Source organism: Talpa europaea, assembly GCF_964194135.1.
Source record: "Talpa europaea genome assembly, chromosome: 3".
Taxonomy (NCBI): Eukaryota; Metazoa; Chordata; class Mammalia; order Eulipotyphla; family Talpidae; genus Talpa; species Talpa europaea.
The window spans coordinates 13,992,912-14,016,298 of record NC_140069.1 but is presented as its reverse complement, the minus strand read 5'-3'; the positions used below and the strand labels follow the sequence as shown (position 1 = coordinate 14,016,298).

At 35.1% G+C, this 23,387-nt stretch overlaps 1 protein-coding gene across 1 annotated transcript; it reads right to left on the bottom strand.

Annotated features, from left to right (window-relative positions):
* On the bottom strand, positions 1-23,337 carry MRPL13 (mitochondrial ribosomal protein L13; the record flags this gene model as incomplete). Its single annotated transcript, XM_084230113.1, has 7 exons — positions 1-22; positions 8,460-8,581; positions 11,299-11,385; positions 13,845-13,905; positions 15,791-15,884; positions 21,523-21,646; positions 23,311-23,337. The coding sequence occupies 7 exons, from the start codon at positions 23,335-23,337 to the stop codon at positions 1-3; spliced, it is 537 nt and encodes a 178-aa protein (XP_084086239.1).
* Positions 23,338-23,387: the final 50 nt, after the last annotated feature.

Genomic DNA, 23,387 nt, shown 5'->3' with positions numbered 1-23,387 from the left:
CTATAGTCGATAATCTTCAGGTCTGAAAGATAAAAGCAACATTTGTTTCTTCATGAATTATTATTTCATTTTCTCCTGCTTAATGAAGGAAGATCTTTTTTTAATTTGAAACATCCAGACAGAAGATCTCTTGCTCCCTGCCCCTTAAGGTGTGTTTAGTAAATTTGCCTTTCCTAGTCTCCAAACAAATTCATAAAAATGAGATCTCTACAAACATCACATATAAGCTTTTTATGACAACCACTAAAGCCAAAAAAAAATCTTTACAAAATAAGTGACAATCCCCAGGTTCTTTTTAGAGCATAAATATAGGCCACCTTGTTCCTATGTGTGAATGTATTTAGCAACTTAAAAACTTCAATTCACCTTCTCTGTTCTACTCTTAAGCATTCTTTTATAAAATCCTCTGTGTAGAAAGGATTACTATGATCTTTTAACTTCCCCAGATGATATGGATTTTCCCATAAAGGCAAATTTTAAATAATTTAGTTATTTTATATGCTAAATTTAATTTCCACTATGAAACATACACTAAATAAATGTATAAACACCACCTCTTTGATATTTTATTCATGCACATATAATTTTTTTTTCTCACATGCTTATGCCTGAGAGATGCCTTCAGTAATACATTAAAATAAGGAACATGTTCAGGAAAACCTGAAATCACAATAATGGAGAAAATGAAGAATAAGAAATTTTGAAATGCAAAACTTAAAGTATCCTTTTACTTTTTACATACTATTTAGGTGATGCGCTCATATAGACTCTTTAGAAGGAAGTCACTAGTAAGAAAACTAAGGAGATACTTTTGGAACAGCTGTCAAAATATTTTATAGTTCAAGTTTTCTTTAAAATGTAGATCTTTGCTTGTTCCAAACCAACTTATCTAGTCCCTTTCTATAGCATGTCTCCTTACTAAAAACACAAGATACTAGAGTCCAGCTATGAAGACAGACAGTCCAGTGGCTGAGTAAATGAACATTACAACTTCAAGTTACTATTTAACTCTGAGGACCACAGGCCTGGATCTGGGAAACCAGCCAAATAAGCTTCACCCTGTCAGCCTCTTATAACAGCAAGAAGAAACTGCAGAATTCTCTCACTATTTTTGAAATCTCTTTCCAAATGTGAAAACTGCATCCACAGTCTAGGAAGTAATGATGCCATAAGCTGAGATGAGAATGGCTGCAAAGCGACTCTTTTAATCTTGTGGTATGTGACTCCTACAAAGTGGCTTCCAGTCAAGAAACACCAGCACATTTTAAGTCATCATTTTTTTTCTCCCACCCAGCTGGTTCCTATAACCACAAAAGAATGATGGTGCTACTATTGGAAGGAATCTTCTAAGCGAATGTATTAACAAGAAGGCTCTACATCATCACTCAATAAAACTAAATGTGCTTAGTCACAGTCTAGTTATTTCCACACCAAAGGTTAAGTTATTAAGAATGAGATGATAAAAGCATCTATCAGTGGAATTTAGGAGCACAGCTGGAAATGTGTGTAAAGGGTGCCATCTGTTGTGTAAAGGAGGGAGACAGTGGCATGGAGGCCAAGGGGGCTAATAAAGTCCACATTTCAAGCAGATTTTCTGGAGCAGTAAGGAGGATGAATTAAACTGCATCATGGGTGAGTAAGAAGAAAGGACAGGTCTAGGATTTAAGAAGTAGGGGAAGTAACATGCTGAGGGGAGAGGGTGGGAAGGTGGAGCGACAGTTCATAGATGCCCACTAATTTTCAACCTCAGTGAGTGTGATGCTGTTTACTTTTCAGGGCAGGGCATACAGGCAGAAGAACATAGTTTGAGGGTAAGGATCTTGTCTTTGGCCCCATGCTGAAATGGGGCCATGCAGGCGGCTAGTAATTAGAGTTTGGAATTTAGGAAAAAGGGCCCAGGAAGGTAGGTGCGAGTTTCTAACACAGGCCCCACTTTCAGATACGAAGTGGCCTAGCATCTTCAGCAGCTCTTCATTGCTTGTCAGGGTTCAAACACCTTGAACTTCAATACAGAGCCCTTCTTGCTGCGGCCCTGGCTAAGCCTCCCGCGTCCTCTCCCGCTCTGTTCCCCTACGGCCTATCCCCCTGCACTACTTGCCATTGCCTAGAGACGTGGGGTTTTTCTGCTTGGAATAGCTCTTATCTTTTCTCTGCTTTGCGGACTTGACTAATTCTTCAAAATTCACTTGAAAAAGCACATTTTCCAGAACGTTCTCCACAATTCTTTCTTTCTAACATAGGAAGGGCTCCTTTCTCTAAAACTGCCGGAGAACTTCATGCCTACTTTTATTCAGCGTTTCTCAAAGTATAATAATACAATGCATCCAAAATTGAATATATCAGAATTACACTAAAGTGGAGACTGTTAAGAGAAATTTTTGTTTTATAGTTATTAAACAATTTTTAGTAAGTAGTAAAAACCAAAACATGAATTAAAATTCAATTAGTCTCTCAGGGACATAAGATTCATTTATTCAAGAATGACAATACTGAGTGTTAGGTCCTGCGTAGGGGTGGGGAACATAGTTCCAGCAAGACAAAGTGCTGTCTTCAGTTATATTTTCTAATAGAGGAACATATGTGCATGCGTATACACACCTTTGTCATGAAAGCTAAAACTTTTAAGCTTTCATATATGTGCTCAGTGTCTATGTGGGAGACTAATGAATCTTCAAAGATGTAAGACTAATTCTTCTTTCAAATTGTGCTGAACTTTCAGCTACTAAATGTTGTATGGTAATATTTATTTTGCATTTACTACTTGTGACCACAAGTACACTACTTTTAAACTAAATAGCTTTAAAACATAAACTATCACTTTTTTAAAATGAGGAAACAGAACTGACAAAAAGGCCTGTCTACACTGTAGAAAGTATTCTATGCTTGTGATTGCTCAAAATCATATAAAACTATACCCCATCTCATATAATTCTCAATTTTCTTTAGCAAATACTTTACCCCTGAGAGCCTTCTGCAGAACACTAACCTGCCAGTCATTACATTACACAAGCAAATGCTACCACTTAATGAAAGGAGACTAGTTCATCTCAAAAAACCAGAAATGAAAAAGGGCAATACACTTCTATTATATTAAAAGTGGGGACATTTCTGTACAAGAATTTATTTTTTTGACTTTAGAAAAAAACTTTTTTGGGAGGTTTTAGTTTGCATTGTAAGCTTTTAACACTTTTTTTTTTTTTAAATTAAGCTTTATTTTTTTCTTACATTGTTGTTTATTTTTGTACAATTGATTTCTCTGCTCAGGTGTAGTCCCCATAAATCTCCCACCACCGCATCACCTGTGAACTGTCATCATAGTCCCTTATGCTCTTCACTCCCCTATTTTGATCCCTCTTCCTCGCCACTCCCTGCTGTATGCCTCGGATCTATGTTTGTCTTCAAGTTTTGTCCCTTCTTTTTTGACCCTTTGTTTGGTTTCCCTGCATTCCTCCTATAAGAGATTACACTGTAAATGTGTAAGAAATTCATTTGACAAGGGTTTCTGTCATAGATCCTAGACACATTTAATATTATTTGTCCCTGTGAGATAATTTAAGATAATTTATTTTCCTATGGGGAAAAACATTTGAATTTTAGCTGTAAATCCATTTGGGTATTAATTTAAGTGCAATAAATCCTCAAAATATTTCATTCTGCCTTAGGTTTTATGGGCCACCAGGGGAGGCCCTTTTACTGATTAATTCTTAAAACCGTAATGAGGTAATAACCATAATCAAGGAAACACGCTCCAGAGCTTCAAAGCCAGATATACAATCATGATGCTCTGTGACAATAAAGGGCACATCTGTGACATGCTCTAAATAATATTTCTCAGTATGATCCTTAAAAGGATCAAAACACTTAAAAGATTAGAATAAAATTTGACTAGTAGATTATTTAAAACATAAAATATAATCAAAGGTCATGTGATTGCATTTTAAGTCAATTCTATATGGATGGAATTATTTAGAATAAACCACACCAGGAAATTCAGTGACATCAAACAGTCCTTAAAGTAAAGTTGTTAGCTGTAAAGGTAAAGGTGCCCTTTATACTGACTTTACCACACACCGTTTCAAAAGGTAAAGGTACCTTTATACTGATTTTACCATATACCATTTCAAAAGCTCAACAGTAATTTTTTTTTGACTAGTAAGATTGTTAAAATTTAAAATTCAAGTTATTGACTTTTCAATTAAAATGAACAGGAATTATCATTATATTCAATGACCACTTCTTAATCATATGCTCTATTAGCTGCAAGTGTGGATCTGGTTTTTGTTGTTTAAATAGAGATTGCTTTTTAACAATCAGTCCTAATATGCTTACATCCAAAAAAACCAGCAGAGTTTGGAAAGCTTAAACTTAAGCACTATTCAGCACTGGAAATACTGAGATCTATGGTTTAAGCCAATGCTGAGCTGGGTTGAGTGGGAAAGTTGGAATACAACCTTGTCCCTAGTCCAGCTAATAACTTCTGACTGTGAAGAGCAACAAATTAAGAAAATCTTATAGGAAAAATGCCAGATAACTAGACTAGCATAAAGTTATGGAAAATCTTGAAGAGTCCAGATCTCAGCCCTTTATGGGTTTTGAAAAGGTAAAAAGTCTCCACTATCTTTAATTAAGTCTCTGATGTGAAGTGCATTTTATAAAGGTGTAAGCAAAAATATTTTTTTCTGGGTACTAACTTAAAACTGAAAATCTCTATAGATGTTTAGGATTAACAGCTTTTATGTCTGAGGACATATGGTTTTCTCTAATCCTTGCTCTCCTATAGAGATGCCACCAAGTCCCTCTTCAATGCTAAGGTTCCTGTCACTGTTTTCTTTTTCATGATTGGATGGATTACCTATTAAACTTCCTAAACCTAATTCTACTTTCAGCAAAGACAATTCCAGGGTCAATTACAGCTGTCCCTGTACCTCCTAGCTTTGTTCTTACCAGTTTCTCTCCTGCACAGGCATACCTCTAACAGCACCCTCTGCAAAGAGTATTAGAAGCCAGGAACAGGAGTTTCCATTATAAACATCTGCTTTTCAACATTTATTGATGCATTTATTGGTGTAGAAACTTTCCATACTTAGTGAGAAATAAAATATACATTTCTCTTTTGGTTTTGTTTCCTCATCCTGGATAATGCAAAGCAAATTCAAGTTGGAATTTTCCACATATCTGGTTTTTTCTAAGAAAAGCTCTCCTACAAAATCTTATAAAAATTAAAACTGGATACTGTTGTTTTATTAATATAATGTGTTGGTAAAACTGCAACAACTATGTAAATATTGTTGATAGGATTAAAATAAGTCAACCATGTGAAAGCTACACTCTCAGACAACTGAATTATGAAAAAAGGGTAGTGTCTGTTCTTTTCTTAATGAATTCTCAATGCATACTCTACAATGACCACTTATAAGTGGCAAACATGTCTATTATGCACCAAATGTAATTTCATAACATTTCCAACATAATTTATGTATGCAAGTAAAAAATACTAATACTAAGCATATATCTACTCATTTAAGGAATATAGATAATATTTCTCATAAGAAAAAAGCCTTTTAGTTATAAACTTACATTTAACCAAAACACTAAAATAGTTCCAATTACAAAATGCACATTAAAAACATCTAAAATTTTATTGCTAGGGAAACAAAAAACCAAGCAATTTTAGCCTATTAATTGATGGTGCAATCCAGGTACATCTGTTACAGACAAGTCTCTACAGATTCACCACCAGATCTATTTGAATAAATTCCAATTATTACATTCCACAGGAAGATTACATTTTTGGCTCAGTTATTTTAAGTGGAACGAAAGTATATATCAAGCAGTTTCCTTCTCCAATAAAGATTTATTTTTCTTATGACAGCAAATCTACCAGAATGAAAAATTCCACTTTCAATGAATTGCATTGCATGGTGTGTCAAATATTTTAATTCCAATTCTAACATATGTAATACTTAACACTAGAACTTTACAAAGGGAAAATGACAGACATGGCATATTTTGACAGCATACTAGACCCATGAAGGTACTGATATTTAAATTGATTAAAATCACATAAAATTAAAAAGTCAGTTCTTCAGGTACACTAGTCACAGTGTAAGTGCACAAGAACCACGTGTGGTCAGCAGCTATTTATTAAGCAGCTCAGATAAGTTTTTTTTTTTAATCTTTGGGGGAACATTCTATTGCTGAACTATTTTTTTTTTTTTACTCTTTTTATTTATATCTTTTACATCATTGTTCATTTTTGTACAATGTATGTTTGTATGCTTTCTCCATTTAGGTATTCCCCATAAAACTCCCACCACCCATTCACCCGTGAACCATCACCATAGTCCCTTGTGCTCGTCTCTCCCCTTTTTGATCCCTTTTCCTCCCCTTCCCTTGCAGAATGTCTCTGATTTATAGTTGCTGGATAATTTTTTTTGAATTATTATTGCTGAACTATTGCTTAAACAAGTTTTAGTTAATCCAAACATGCACATTTCTTTCACAATGCTCACAAGCATTCTAGAGTAATAAGAACTAACTGGACTTGAAGTCGGCTCTAATGTATAGAAGAAAGAAATGTTGAATAGGGTAATGTTTACAGAATCTTTAAAAACTAGGACAAATATGCCATGATATATTCCTGACTTTCAGTAACTATACACCCACGATATTATTGGGAAAACAAGGTAATATATTTTGTCTGGTTACTCATTAGGTAAGATTACTTTAATAAGGCATGAAAGAAAGCCTGGTGTCTAATCCATATTCCTGCCATAGGAAAATCTGGAATGAAAAGAAAGAGAAGGAAAATCCATTCTCAGAGCTGGAACTCAAAAAGCATTTTAGTGCCTCTAAATTTCTTTAAAATGAGCATTTTGATCAGTACTCTCTCTCACTAAAATAACATTAAATTTGTTATGAATGGTTATTATATTATCTAGTGCCTATTATGGCATCTTTTAAGCTTCTATGAGAAGAATAGAGGTATCAGAATCAGACACAAGTTAGTTTTAATCCAGGCTGTACCCTTGGCTTACTCTTAAAAATAAGAATTACACATTTGTCTTTTAGGTCTGTGGAAAGAATCGGAATGTGCATAAATTACCTAGCATAGTGCTGGGCAAGTGGAAAGTACTCAGTATGTGATGAGTGATGGCATTATTTTGCTTATCATGTGCAGATTTAGCAAAGGAGAGCCTTGACACAAATTAGCAAAGTCACAAAGATTTAAACACCTGAAAGGCTTCTCCAGTGTGGAAAGAGTCTGAACATTATATGTATATACACCCAATAACAGAAGAGTCCTCGCTCGGTCAGATTCCTACACACTGGCAATCCTAGGAAGGCTTGGCTTTTCATGAACCTATTTGACCAAAGAGAGATACCCTGAGTACAGAGAGTATTACCTGAGGGAAGATTAGCTCTCTTGTGCAGGTCAAGCAATGAGGATGTGGGGTTCTCTCTAGACTGTAAACATTACCCAGACCCCATATTGTTATTTACTGTTCTGTGCACTGTGGATACAACGATGAACAAGGTGAAGTCTCAGTTCTTGAAGTGCTACATTGGTGATGACAGAGTACCCAGCAGGTACCAGAGCAGAATGCGCCTGGGCACTTAGCCTGGTCTTGAATGTTTAGGCATGGTTTCTTAAAGGCGATGACATCTAAACTAAGGTCTAAAGAATGAATAATTTATTCCAGCATGAGGCAAGGGACATGCTGTTTTACGTAGAAGTAATAGCAGGACAAAGACAAGGAAGAGTTAAATTGTATAAAAAGGGTGCCTATATAAAATATTCTGTTAGTGTTAGGCCAGTATAGTGGAGTGGGAGATTTAAGCTGAAGAGTCAGGGAGGAGTCAGGTCACAGAGTGCCTCGGAGGCCTAAAAAAGAAGCCTGGAAAAAATTAGATGGGAGATAGTATGTCAAATCTAAGTAGCTTTCCAGATTGCAGGTATAAGAAATTATAGGGAAAAGAGCAAAAACTGTTATTTTTTAAATTTTGTTTTTCTCTTTACATCAAGACTATCAAGTAACCAGAATTAATGAGTTTCCATTAGAGGATATTTTCAGCTTAGTGAAGTAATCTGGGAAAGAGAACCACTTAGTTTTTAGTAAATGAAAATTCATTTATTGTCCAAGAGTACAATCAATGTAAGTAATGTCATCCAAAAGAAAATATCAGATAATTATAGCCAACTTGTACTGTAAGATATGCTTGTACTTCATTAATTAGCTTGTACTTCATTAATTAGCAAGGCTCTAAGACTTAAAGACTTTTGGTTCTAACATCTACTTCTAGAGTTGATTTGCAGTCAGAATCTGCAAAGAATATACAAAGGGTGAAACACTTCATTCTTCCTACTCCCAAGGATCTTATCTGATTAGTGAAACAGAAGATACTAAACGCAGGTTAAAAAAAAGACCAAGGACAGGGAAGAGAAAAGAGAGACTTACGGAGACCACACTCTTGGGAAGGCCTCTATTTCTTCCGGTGTGTACTCATCCAGACGTTTGGGAACTTTGCGTGGTTGAGGAAGCTCTTCTACTAAATTTTTAAGAATATCTTCTGGTATATCCTAGATAAAATGAAAATTTAGGCTTATTTTTTAAAAAAAATTCTTCTTTAGGAATAATTTTCAATATTTAGTATTAAAAATAACAACTAAAGAATGTTACAGAATGAGAACAACATGATCTTCAAAAGAAAATTTGTGAAAATCACTGATAAGTTCATCAGATCAACGACAGAAGTAATCCCAATACAGTAATACACTTTATATTTTAACCTTGACAAAGGTATTTCTATGACAAATTAGACATCTCCAACTTTGATAACTGTCTAACGTTCTATTTTTCCTAAATATTATTTTATTCCCTCCCTTCAACTGCAAAAAGGTACTGTCTTGGCTCATTTTCATGATTTTTCATCTGATGACTGTATGTACTAGGTCTACTGCTCCTTGTGCCACAGACTTTCAATCTACATTCCATGTGGTTGCCAGAAAAAACTTTCAAAAATGAAAATCTGCTGAATCTTTGAGTCATTTAGCCAGCAAACATGTATTGAACTCCTTCTATGAGCCAAAAATTAAGGCTAGAGGCTGAGTATATAAAGGAAAATAAAAAGATCCGGGCCTCTAATGGCTTGAAATTTTAAGTCACTCCTCAGCTGAAAATCTCAGGATCAAGTTCTAACTTCTTAGCTAAGTCAGTGTTCTTGCTCCTGCTCTGCCTCTCCAACTTCACACGCACCACGGCTTTTGGGTTAGTGACCTGGTTTTTCATATACTGGGCTACAGTCAATTAATTGTTGGTGCTTTTATTGAAGGAATGTATTCTCCCTGCTCAGAACTTCCCTGGGTTCTATAGCCAAATGTTCTGTATAATAAAAGGAAAAATAAAATGTAAAAAAGTCTGACTATATTTGAAAGATAAGCATAAAGAAGAAAGAACTACGGGAATTAGACTGACTAAAGGGAATGACAAAAGAATAACCAAAAGAATTAACATTCACATTGTGCTAACTGATAGGAATAAGGGAAATGGAATTGCACAGTAAATACTATTCGCAATATGTTTCTTTACTAAAAAAGCATTTAAAAAATATTTAACATCTCTTTCCAGTACACTCAAATATTCAAATGTAATTACACAGACTAGAGTAAGTAGAGATGATATTATAAAATAATGTTCTGGCTTTATTTTTTCCTTACTAAAGGAGGCTATTACCAGTTGATATTTATGAAAATTTATGAATATTTTATACTTCTTTGGGAAGCCATTAAAAATATCTGGAGATCATTTACAAAAATAATTTCAAAAATTGCCAAGCACATAGGGTGTGGGATGAATGGGTTCTTAGTAAATATTTGCTGTTTTGAAAAGAATTTTGACTGAAAATAGCTTACCAAATTTCCCCAAGAAATGAACTTGCCAAATTTCCCTATTAGAGGAATTCATTGAAAGAATAGATAAAATCAATCTAAGTGAGGAAGGAAAGTTCATTAGGCACTAAACATGAAACCAGGAAGAGAGGGAAATGTCTCCTTTAATTGCACACAGATAAGGTAACCCTCAAATGCAAATTGTATGTATATATGGAGATTTCAGAGTTCTTTGTAGAGTGGGTGGTAACCTAAGAGAGGAATCTTATTGTCTGCAGGTGTAAGATCAGATGGTTTCCAATTTATAAACTATGTATGTCTAACATAAGCCACCTAGCACAGGGGCTAAGTGTTCATTCACTTTATTATTTTTCTGCAATTTTAAAAGAAATTTCAAGTTTCATGGTAATGAAATTACATGGTATTGACAGCACCTAGCACTTACTATGCCAGGCTCTGTTCTAAGTGCTCTACAAATGTCATTTCATTTAATGCTTACAACAATCTGAAGTAGGTACTATGATTATGCCTATTTGACAGAAGAAAAACAGAGCTAGTAAGTATTTAGCCCATGGCAATGAAGTCAGGAAATGGTGGGGCATGGGTTCTAATCCAGTCTGATTCCAGACATGGACTCAACTAGTTTATTAAGGAACCTCTAGTGTTTCATTATATTATACTGAAGAGAAATCTTTGTATTTAAAAGTCTAAGAGTAACAATAAAAATATTTTATTTTTCTTAAAATAAATTTTAGTTGAATAAATTTTGAGAAGTTAAATCACGGAAAATAATCAGCAATGAAAGCTAAGTTATTAATCTATGACTCATACAGGATTTGTTACTAGTCATATAAAAAGTGAACTAAAGTCATACTTGGTTTTAGTGGATGAAATTATCAGTGAGTACCCTCAATTAACAGGGGCTCTGATCCAGTAACTCCTCAAAAGAAAGAAGTTGTTAAAATGGAAAACAAAAGTTATAGGTTTCTAATTTTTAGCACCATGATGGCTCATTTTATGGTACATTCACATAAAATAGAGAAAACATTTCAGAAGCTGACTTAAGATATTACTGATTTTTATTTTATTATAATTAGTGATTTTTCCTGGTCCTTTATTTAGGTTTTCTAAATTCCTGCTTTGAGTGAGACCATCTGGTATTTTTCTTTATCTTTCTGGCTTATTTCGCTGAGCATGATCCCTTCCAGCTCCATCCATTTTGCTGCAAATTGCATGAGTTTATTATCTTTTTGACTGCTGAGTAATATTCCATTGTGTATATGTATCACATCTTCTTGATCCAGTGATCAATTTTGGGGGAAAATAAGTCTACAGCTAACACTTTAAAAAGAGAAGCAATATTTACTGAAAATTTACAAAAGCATAATTATCAGTGGCCACATGCTTACCTCATCTGGGAACAGATGCAACCTCTGCATCAGAGTTCTTCTGTGAAGGTTTTTTGGTAGCATACCATAAATAGCTAGTTTTACAATCTGAAAAACAGATATATGTAGAACTCATTAAGAAAAATATGACTCAGGATATAAAGAAGGCAAACACAATTAGAGGTAGTGATTAAAGCGAGCAGAAGACCCAGTGTGAATTAGAAAGAAATTGAGATCTAAGTAAATATATGGTAGCAACAGAAAAGAAACATTATTGTACATATTATTTTTTTACATATTTATTTAGAAAAGGGACATAAGTTAGAGATTAAAAATAATCTATGTATGTGCTACTTTAGCTAGAAAAAGAAAAAATTCTCTAAGCTTATATAAGGATTTGTGGCTCAAGTGATCCCTGATGAGGCCTTAATGCTGTTGCCTGCAGGTGGGAAATCAGATGGTTTCCAGTTAATAAACCATGTCTAACATAAATCAGTTATGATAGTTACTTCATAAGTCACTAATCTACAGCAATGGTAAAGGTGTGCATTCATTGGAAAGTTAAAATGTATACAGTGTAATACTACCTTGTTATCTTGTTTACAACAGGAGTCCCATTTCACAGATGAGGAAACAGATGTAGTAAGGTTAGAGAAATCTCCCAATTTCATATCTATAAAAAGTGATGGTGCTGGAATTTGACCTAGACACAGTTTTACTCCCAGGGCAGACACCCTGCACATGTAATCACACTGATAATACAAACCAAACACACCAAGTACTGATTAGAAAATTGTCTTTTGGCAGCAGGTCTGCTGTTTTAGATAAACACTACATGCAAATATCTGATAACTGTATGCAAATAGCTGATCTCTCCCTTAACAAGCTATTCTTTTTCAAGACACAGTCAAAATTGAGACTTAAACCTCTTGAAAGGGATCATAACTCAAATGAATTTTAATTCTGAAATTATTTTCCAAATCCTGATCAAATATGCATTTTAATCTTTGTTCATAAAAAGTAATAACGTACAATTTTTAGAGGTCATCAAATGCAAAATCCCTAACATCAAAAAGTTGTACTATACTGCCTCCTAGTGTGCAGTTCACATACGCGACTAAAATAGAATTATTTTAAAAATCACATATTTATAAGGTGTAAAAATTATAATCTATCACAAGTTTTAGTATATATCAGCAATCCTTATTGTTTTTAATATCTTTACATGCAATCACTATTGATTACCAAAACAACGCTTTATTTGACATGATATAAGTTATGAAATAAACATTGATTGAATGATTCTTAAGCAATCTTTTAAGCATATTTTTGTAAAATAGATATGAATGATAAAAACAAACAGAAAAACATGAAACTTCTAAATGTTATATCAGAACTCATTATAATAAATACACCCTTTATGAAAAAACCAAAGAAATGGTTGCATCATTATGACAGATCTTTATTTTTCATTTACCATTTTAGGGAAATAAAAAATAAAGAAGAATGTCTTCACAGTCTAACATTTTCTCATCTCTGAGTGTATTTATATAGGAAACTAAAATTGTTCTAATTAGGGGAAAATGTTTTCTATCCTTACATATAATTTACAGACTTGGTTTTAAGAGTCAAGGATAAAAAAGTAAAATTGTGAAATGTCAACAGAAGACTTTGCTTTTAGCAATACTGAAAATTAATGTTCGGATTAGAAACTGCTCCCAATAAACAGCTCAAATGATAAAATGGTAAAATAATAATCATCATTGATGTTAATAGTGCTATTTTAAAAAATCTTTTTCAAAGTATGGGACCAACTAGAGGTTAGAAAGAGAAGAAAAAACTACAAGAAAGAGCCCCAGGGCTGGCATTTACCCTGAAAGCATCAGCTTATTGCAGGGTTTGGGTTATAAAGGACTACCCCAGTGGGGTCAGTAGTGGGGTCAAAGGCTGTCATAAATCTAGGTATTTTCAACAGAAAGACAAGTCTAGGGTGTGATGTGTGGAAACTGAACAATAAAAGTTACCTTAACAGGTAACTGCTGACAATGAGCCTGCTCTATAAAGCTCTGAGGAGCCCTTTTTATGGGGATAAAAATCCAAAAGTCTAAATTGTTGCTTAGTGGTCTTAGGTTGCTATGCATTTGCCAGAAGCAAAGTAAATCTTTTCTGCAGAAATTTTTGAAAAATAGGTCTGAAAGAATTTCCAGAGATTACGTTCCATTGTGCATGAGCTTACCAAGTATTCTGAGCAGAAACAATAAATTGCAGACCCACGAAGACCACAGATATTAAAATCAGACACACACACACACACACACCTCTCCAAGACATTTTCAGCAAACATATATAGTGGGTGATAATGTGGATATGAAGAAATCAAAAAGTATTAAAATTCACTAAATGCAAAACAGACTAATCATTAGGAAATTATCAAAACTGGTATGCTAACAGTTAAGCAGAAGAATTTATAACTTTGAATGCCTGATTACAGGCATTGTAAGATTGAAAAAACAGTGTCTGAATCCATCTTCTACAGATGATAAATAAAAACTATTTAATAGACTTACAGCCACTGGATCCTTCTGGTGTAGCTGAGCAGCTGTTACTTGTTTAAATCCACCTGGGTAGCTATTAAAAGAAGAAAAGACATTAAACGTGTGAGTAGACTATGGTACTGTATTTTTGAAATGAATATTATTTTACAATATGAAAACTATTACTGTTATTATAAAATTATACTTGTTTCTGGAAAGTATACGGTTCATTAGTGTTAATTTTTAAAAATAAAGTACTAATTTGTCCCATTTGAAATACTACTCTTTTAAGTTGTAAAAGTTCTACCTCTTGGCAAATTTCTTGGCATAATTATATTTCTCTAAGATTTTAAAATTATTCATATTTCATTATGAGGTAGTTCACCACTCCTTGAATTAGAGAGAAAAAACAATAAATCAAAATGTTTCATATCCCCTGCCAAACTACAGTCTTTATAACTATGGGTAAAGTTTGGGAAAAATACTGGTAGACCTCTAGGTTCTGAAGTCAAATTCAGACTCTTACAAGTCAAAATATTGTTTCCTTTTAGGAGCTGAGGTAAAACCACTATGTTTTACATTGGTTCAAAGTAATTAAATATTTCATTGCATTCAGATTAAAGTTATATATAAAATGGAGAATCTGTGGAGATATTTGGGATAGTAGGGAGGCAGATTGAATGAATACCCCAGATTTCAATTTTAATATTTAGGTTTTGTCAGTGGCTACAATAGGCAACTCACTTACCTTTTTATCGATGAGTTTTACTCATATAAGAAAAGTTTTAATATCTGACCCATCTAACTCTTAAGCGCTTTATGAGAGTCAAATGAAGATTGCCTAACTTACAGATGGAGGAAAGAGACATTCTAGTAGAAAATTATCAGAACACAGATAGGCAAGTGTAAAAGACAATACTGACTGACAAGCAATGTTTGTATCTGAAGGAGACACTAAGATATAGTGGGGATCTTTGAAGCAAAGCCTATAATGAACTTCGAGGGATTAGAGATTTTTAGTTGAGGGAAAGGAAAAATCAATGAACAGTTGCTGATAAATCTCTCAATATTATCTGAAGAGGTCATGTGGAAGAGACAGAATTCTTTTTATGCTGTTCCCTAGAGGAGAACTAAGATTGATAGGGGAGCACTAGGAAAACAATAGCATAAAGAGCTTTTAAAACTTCAACCATTCCAAGGGTGAAATGAATAGGCTGCCTGCTGCTTCATGAGTTGCGAGGTCACTATCACTCAAACAGGCAGAGAGCCTATGACTTGAAAGGTGTACATGGAGATTTTAGGTATCTTTCAACTTGAGATTTTGTTCACCTTTCCTTAAACCTTTCATGTACTTTCAGATGTTTAGTATTATTCTAGAAATAGCAGTAAGATGAATCATAGGAAACAGAAAGAAAAGAGAAGATTGACTAAACAAGAATAACCTTGACCACTGGCATTATGTGAAAAGCTTCCAAGAAAAGCAGGCTGTAAGGTAATAACTGATTTTGGACACAATTTTCTGGCTTTTTTTGATCGAGAACATTTTTATATGTAACATGAGTACAATTAGTATTTCCTTAAATGCCAGCTTGCAAGTAGTACCTTTTTCTTTAAAATAAGACTAATATTATTTATAAAGTAATACATTTTATTTTTCATTTATTTATTTTTTTAAGATTTATTTATTCATTTACACAGGAACCGGGTACAGGCCAGATGCGCGGGAGGGTGAGAGGATTCACCAGAGACAGAGAGGAGAACAGAACAGGCAGACTGACGAAATACACTGCTGAGGGGAGCAGCGGGCGTGACAGGAGAGGTCTGCTGTGCCATGTGGGACCCTTGCTGGCCGGCTGGCGTTGATCTGGCACTGCAAAGGCTGTGGACAGCTTCACAGCATGGTGCTCAACTGCCTGTGCACCGGGGGATGCCCAAAGTAATACATTTTAAATGCCTCTTTCTTGATGACATTATCTTACCCAGTATGTGAGGAGTATACTTTCTGTTCCCATTTGTTTCCTGAAAATGCAATATGTCTTGTGTTTATTATGACAACATGATCCCCGCAGTCACCTAGATTTAAACAGAAAAAATTTTATAGGAAAAATCATGACTTTTAGAAAAAGTGGCCTTGGTTACTTTAAAAGCTTATCAAGTCCAAATAACACATTAAAAATATAATACAAGTCATACGCTAACATTTAAGTGTACAAAGAGTTGGCTGGCCATTTGGAAAATATCAACACTTAAGGTAAAAGAGAAAAAGATGCCAATAATAATCATACATCTGTTGTTGATTATCAACAATAAACTTGAAACTTATACAATGCTATAATGCAATGTTACTTCAGTTAAAAAAAAAACAAACCTCTAAAGGTAAAATACTGTTATTCCTATTATCTCTTTCCATTAGTAAACACACTCACTGAAAGTGTTTGTATTACATACTTTTAAGTATCTAATACAAATTTTCCTTTAAAAACAGAAGAGAATATGAAAACAATATGCATACAGATGTGAAAAGTATGTTTTGCCAATAGGTAAATTGAAAACAAATATAAAACATCATGATTATTAATTAAATCTTCTCAAATTTAGAGAATAGAGTACTATGATCTATGTTTAACTACAAACCCAAGATTTTTTTCCAACCATAGTAAATGCCCTAGTTCTTTTCATTTGTTAAATTGTATCCATAAAATTTAAGTTCAACATCAAATTTCCATATGGGCTTTCCTCTTTATTTCATAAGCTATATTGAGAAATATTGACATATATCACTGTAGAAGTTTAAAGCAGACAGTATGATGGTTTGCTTTCGAAACATTGTGAAATGATCACCTACAATAGCTTCAGCTAACACCCATCTCCTCACACAGATACAAGAAAAGAAAAAAAACTTTCTCCCAGAATGAGAACTCTCAGAATTCACTTTTTTTTTTTTAAAGATTTCTTTATTTATGCATACAAGAACTAGGGTACAGGCCAGAGGTGCGGGAGGGCGAGAGGATTCACCAGAGACAAAGGGGGAACAGAACAGGCAGACAACTGAAAACACTGCTGAGGGGAGCAGTGGGCAACATAGGAGAGGTCAGCTCCCCCACTTCACAGCACTGCGCTCAACCCCCTGCACCACCAGGGAGGCCCTCAGAACTCACTCATAACAACTTTCTGATAAGGCCTTTCCTATACCTACATCTAACATCAATTGATTGTGCAAAGATGCCTGAACTTCTTTTACGATCTGATTTACCTCTATCTTGTCTTACAATTTGTGATTTTATACCCTCCAACTCAACACCACTAAAAACTCTTACTTACATATCTCTTAATAAATAGTTACCAATCACAATAAATGTTAAGAGAAAATTCCTGGTATTCATGTTAACTAAAATAGGATTTGTTCTATCATGTCTGGCTTCCAATCAATTCCTTTCTTAGATTTCATGGACGATGCCCTTAGTTCTTATTTTAGAAATCATACCATTGAAAGTCTGAGGTATTCAGACTTCACACATTTGGCGAGAGACATTGGTTCAGTTTAGCGGGAATCTTCCGAAATCAGCTTGATAGTCTTTTCCAATTGATCAATCTACTCACTATGTATTTACCAATACTATTCTTGATGCTACAGATATAGTGATGAATTTAACTTAATCCCCTCTTTGAAATGAATCTTACATTCTAGTAGAGTTGATAAACTTAGAAAGATAAAAAGTAATGGAGTGAAAATATTAATTGGTACAGGTTTTTAAGTTTTCATTTCTTTGGGATAAATGTGCAAAAGTACATACATGTCCAAGATGTGTGGTATTTAGTTTTATAAGAAATTGCTACACTCCATTTTATAGTTCCACCAACACTGCATAAGTAGTAGCACTTCTCTGCATCCTTACAAGCATTTATTGTTGTCTCTATTTTTTCACTTTAGCTACTCTGATAGATGGGTGGAGGCGTCTCATCGTGGCTTCAGTCTGCATTTCCCTAATGGTTAATGATGCTGAACATCTTTCTCTGTGGTTATCTGCCATCTGGTCATGTACATTACCTTCCTTCTAATTAGACTGTATTGTTCACTGTGAGGTTTAGAACTCTTTTTGTACTCTAGACCCAAGTCCTTTGTTGGTTAAGTTGTCTGTAAATATTTTCTTCTAGTCTATGGCATGTCTTTTCATTTCCTTCAGGGTCAAATCCTTCCTTCTAAGTACTCTGCTTTAGCATAGGAGTTTTTAAACTGCATCTGATAGACTCTTAGGGTCCTAAAGTAACTTAAAAGGGGTAAGGGCCCAGGTCTTTCCCCTCCTTCAACTAGTGCTGCACTGGTTTTATATGCTGGGTCTCCTTGTACTATTTGGTTTGAAAAATGTTTAAATAATAGTTATTTCAACATAGTGATAAGCAACAAAATTTGGCTTTGGCCTTTATGCTTATTTCCAGACTTATGTCCAAATGCTGACTTCAACATTATTTCCTGCATAGCTGAATTTATGCATGGGGATTGTGCCAGATGATCATGTAGGTTACTACAAAATTTATTGAGTAAAGATGCTATAATAGGAACAAGATATGTTGTTCAATTTATTGATGATACCTAAATACTCACTTCCAAAAGAGGTAAGTATTCTAAATATAAGCTGGAGCAAACATCTATTACAGCGTTGTGTTTGATATTCTAGGAGTGAATTAAAAAAATCAATGTGCAAGAAAGACTGAAAATTTAAATGATGCAATAATTAACAATTAAAATAGTCTGACACTTAACTGAATAGAAAGAGAGAAATATGTTAGCTAGGTACGTTTAGGAAGGATATCAAACATTTCTCCAATAAACCCTTAAAAGATTTAATAATGCAAGGAAGAATACCAGCAATTAGACCTAATCTAATCTGTGTAGAATTGTTTGGTGTGCTAGCTTCATAACATTAATCTTTAAGAAAACGGTGTGCAACTTTTATTTTATTCCACATAGACCAGGAGTTATAAGATCATCAAAAAAACTTTAGACAATGCTAAGGAAAGGTTTCCCTTAAATGCTCCTATAGTTCTCTTCAAATAATTACTCTATAGGCAGAAAAAGAGTGGAGTCCTTATGATGAATAAATTGTAATTCAAAAATCACCAAGGGCCTTTCTGTTCACTTATTAGTAGAAAAAAAAAAAAAAAAAGGTTTAAAAATATCCCCCAAGTCCCAAATTCAAGAGGAGTGCTCTAATTAGGAGAATTAAAAAAAAAAAAAAACAAAAACCTTATAAATGGAAAGTTGGTTTTCCAAAAACTTCGCAAATGTCCATTTGACCTGGAAAATAGCCCATAGATTGAATAAATTATGTTCAGATATGTTACTGGCTAACTTTTATAGCCATTTCTGGATAGATGATCACAATTTGTAATGTTATTTTTCTTAGGCATTATATGTCAATTTTAAAATAAACATTTATAGTGACTGATTACATAAACCATGTTTAATAAGTGTTGATTAAACCAATAAATGTTAGAAATAAGCTTAAAACAACAGATTTTTAAAATGAAAACTGCAATTCAAGTTTTGATTTTAGTGACACCTTGTGGACATGAAAACTTTTCTAAGTTACTTATTAAGCATAGTGAAAGAAAGATGCAATTTAATCTTCAAAAAATTAACCTCTAATTTTATGGAAGAGCTATTTTCCATGATCAGAAAAGATGCCCTGTCAAGCAGCCACAAAAGTTCTCCTGGTGTTCTAAAAGCTCTTGTTTTACCAACTTCTTTTTGTGGATTTTGTGTCAGGTTTTATGCACATTTTGTGCTTTTTACTAATGACTTCACTGTGTAAACCTGATGCTGAAGTGGTGTGTATTGTTAGTAAGTAAAGAAGGCTACAGTAGCGAAAATGTTACTTAGATAAGCTACAACTAGGTGTGAATTATAGTGCTGTTGGTCATGAGTTCAATGTTAAACAATCAGCAATGTATATATTAATATATACATACAAACATACACACATAGTAATAAAATGTCTTTAAACAGAAACACACATTAAAAAAAATCAAAACTATGAACTGACTGGGTGAAAAAAAGGGACCAAAAGCTTGCAGGAACCAAATCCTGCACTTCTTCTAGGAGCAAGGGTTTGATATTCTCTAAGTAAGCATTTGTGGCAATTTTTTGAAATATAACTGCCGTGGACAATGAAAACTGATTGTGCTGATAAAGCATCTATCGGAAAGTATTTTTCCAGAAAATATTTCTGACAAGCATCTATTATAGATCAGACACTATACTAAGTACACAAAAAAACAAGAATTAGCATGACAGAACCCTTAGATCCATAATTGTGATTACAGATTTCAAAGGGTGTGGGCTTTTGATACCTTAATGTTCATATAGTGAAAAGCAGCAAATTTAAGACACACAGGATATCATAAATTGCTCTTGGTCCAGATCAAAACATATGGAATATCCTCCCCTAATACCATGGATCCAAAAATTAAACTTAGTCTAAATTTCGAAGTGCTAGTTAAATTTTTAATTTCTTCACTCTCAGAATTGGTATTTATGAATGTATGCTTTCACGCAACAAAGTGGACTTGGAAACCACATAACTGAATCAAGCAGTGTTACAGGCACTGGGGAAACAACTAAGACATAATCAGGCAACGTTCCTGTCATCTTGGAACTAAGTCTAGTGATGGCAGCTGAACAAAAGTGAGTTGATAAGTGACTGAGCAGATAATCTCTCAAAGATGTGAAGCAGTAAGCCATGGAGTTATCTGAGAGAGCATTAAGTCAGAGGGAGCAAAATGTGGCATTAAAGGACATCAGCATAAATACAACCTAGTTTCCCCTGTACATTTGAGTCCAGTAATGCCCATTTTATGGACAGACCTCAGAGAAACTCTTCCACATGTGCAGGCAGAAAAAGAACAATATTGTTTGTAATGGCCAAAAAAAGGTGACACCATGAAAATGTGGAGTGTATGGGTATTCATTTCATCATCATCATTACTGTTACTTTTCTTTAAAATATTACCTATATTTATATATAGCTATAGATCTGTACATTTCAAGTTTCAAAGTAAGTCACAAAAACTGTGATCAACTGCAACAAATCTTGTTCATGGGGCAAGCAAAATGAAGAGTAACAACTGATATTGTGGGCTAGACAGTGAAGTGCCAGTGAAGTCACACAAACCTGCCTACAGTAAGCCAAATCAAAGGGTCTTTTTGTTTTGTTTTGGAAAGAGGATACAGAAAAGGAAAACTAATAAATCAAAACAGTGCAAAGTAAACTTTCCATGCCTAGTTAGCACTTGTATATCTTTTTAGGGGAAAGTGATTTTAGAAGAGAGGGCAAGTTTATTTACTCATTTTCAAAAACTCTCTATTCAAATGAATGTTGTCATGTGAAGAGACATGTGTAAGAGTGAACATTCACAGTTCAAATCAGAGTATTTCTGAGAGTGAAAGAAGGGGCTACTTATAATTTTTCCTGTGGCAATGGCATAAGATGGGGTCATACAGGCTAATTAGTAGGTACTATTTTCCTATGAATAAGCCAAACTCATATTAGTGCCCTAATAGGTGGGTTTTTATTTTTATTTTTTAGCAAAAGTGAGATAAGGGATCCTTACGAAAAGGAGGTCCTTAAAAACAGCCCAGCCAAAATTCTTCAAGATTCTATTTTTGCATGAAAACTACGGCTACTAATGACAAATCTAAAAAGGTACTCACTTAGTTGATGGTACATGGGTTTATGCAATCCTTGAAGTCTAATTGATGCCATAGCAGCAAGCTTGCCGGGGGGCTGCATTTTCCCGTCTAAGAGATACCATATTCGAGCAAAAGTGGCCCATTGCTTGAAAATAAGAAGATGAAACAATAAAATCCTACTTAAAATGAAAATAACTGGGCCTCCCCGGTGGCGCAGCGGTTGAGCGCTGGGTTGTGAAGCTGCCCGCAGACCTGCAGCACCGGTTCGATCCCCGGCTGCTCCCCGGCCACCGGAGGAGGTCCCACATGGTGCGCAGACCTCTTCTGCCGCCCGCTGCTCCCCTCAGCAGTGTACTTCGGTCCTTCTGCCTGCTCTGCTCCCCGCTCTGGCTCCGGTGAATTCTCTCACCCTCCCGTGCTTCTGACTGTACCCAGTGCTTGTATAAATAAATAAAAATAAATCTTAAAAAAAAATGGAAATAACTGAGTTTATTATTATATATACCATCACGTGTATTCTACAGTTAATGTAAATGATTCATTTGAAAAAATACCATACCATTCAAGAGTTTTGTCTTCATTTATATTTCTGAAAAGGGGTGTGGTTCTCATTATTCTTAAACCATATCTACCTAAAGACTAATTACTCTATTTCTTGCAGATCAATTCTTTGATATTTTGATAGAAAAAAATTGTGATAAAAGTAAAATGCTGACACAACGTTAAGTTGCTACGAATTTTTTAATGTTCAATTTTATTTTTTGCATTTACCGCATCGGGGATAAGCAACAAACAGTCCAAGAAAGAAATCATGTGGAGGAGGACTGAGTTAAGAGGCATCACAGACCAACAGATCCGAACCTCAACTCCTGCCCTTAGACACGAAACCTGCAATTTCAGCCTTCTCTATCTCAGTTGATGCCATAAGCGTGGAGTAAGACGCTTGTTGTTTTGTACCCAACATCCAATTCCTCCAGAAATCTTATTGGCTCCAAATCTCACTGGCTTTCAAACCGCACTGTTGACAGCCTGGTTGTGCCACCACGTCTAATCTGGATTACTGCAATAGCCTCCAGACGGTTTCTTCCTTCTATCCTCACCTCTGAAGAATCTCAATTTAGCAGCCAGAGTGCTCTTTGCTTTTTCGTTTTTGTTTTTTAAAGATTTATTTATTTATGCATACAAGAATTGGGGTAAAGGCCAGAGATGTGGGAGGGTGAGAGCATTCACCAAAGACAGAGTGGGGAGCAGAACAGGCAGACTGACTGAAATACACTGCTGAGGGGAGCAGCGGGCGAGACAGGAGAGGTCTGCTGCGCCATGTAGGTTGCTCCCTGCCCGGGGACCGAACTCATGGTGCAGAGGCTGCAGACCGCTTCATAGGTTGCGTCTTAACCCCCTGTGCCACCAGGGAGGCCCCCAGAGTGCTCTTTGTAACATCTAAGTGAGATCCCGTTATTCCGTGGCTCAAAACCCCCCAATAAGCTCTCCTTTCACTCAGTAAAACCAAATTCTTACAATGATCTACAATGACATACGCGACCCACCTCATTACCTCTCTAACCTTTTCTCCTAATGTTCTTTCCAAGGGGAATAAAACAAGACAGGAAAAGGGCTGACTGACAAGAGCAGGGGGCGAGGACCTAGAGGATGGCCTGAATCATGACCCCCTAGTTATGCCTGCCCACGGCACTTCCTAACCCAAGGACTCGGCTTTCTGGTCCCTCAGCTCCACGAAATCCGGCGGGGCGAGTGACCTCCTTCTGCGGGCGTAATGACTCTCATCAAGCCACGAGAGTCCGAGCTCACCTGGGTCGCTTTAGAGAAGCTCGACATGCTTCCCACCTGCAGGCCCGCCCTTCTTTTCCCAGGATGCAAAGCCGGGT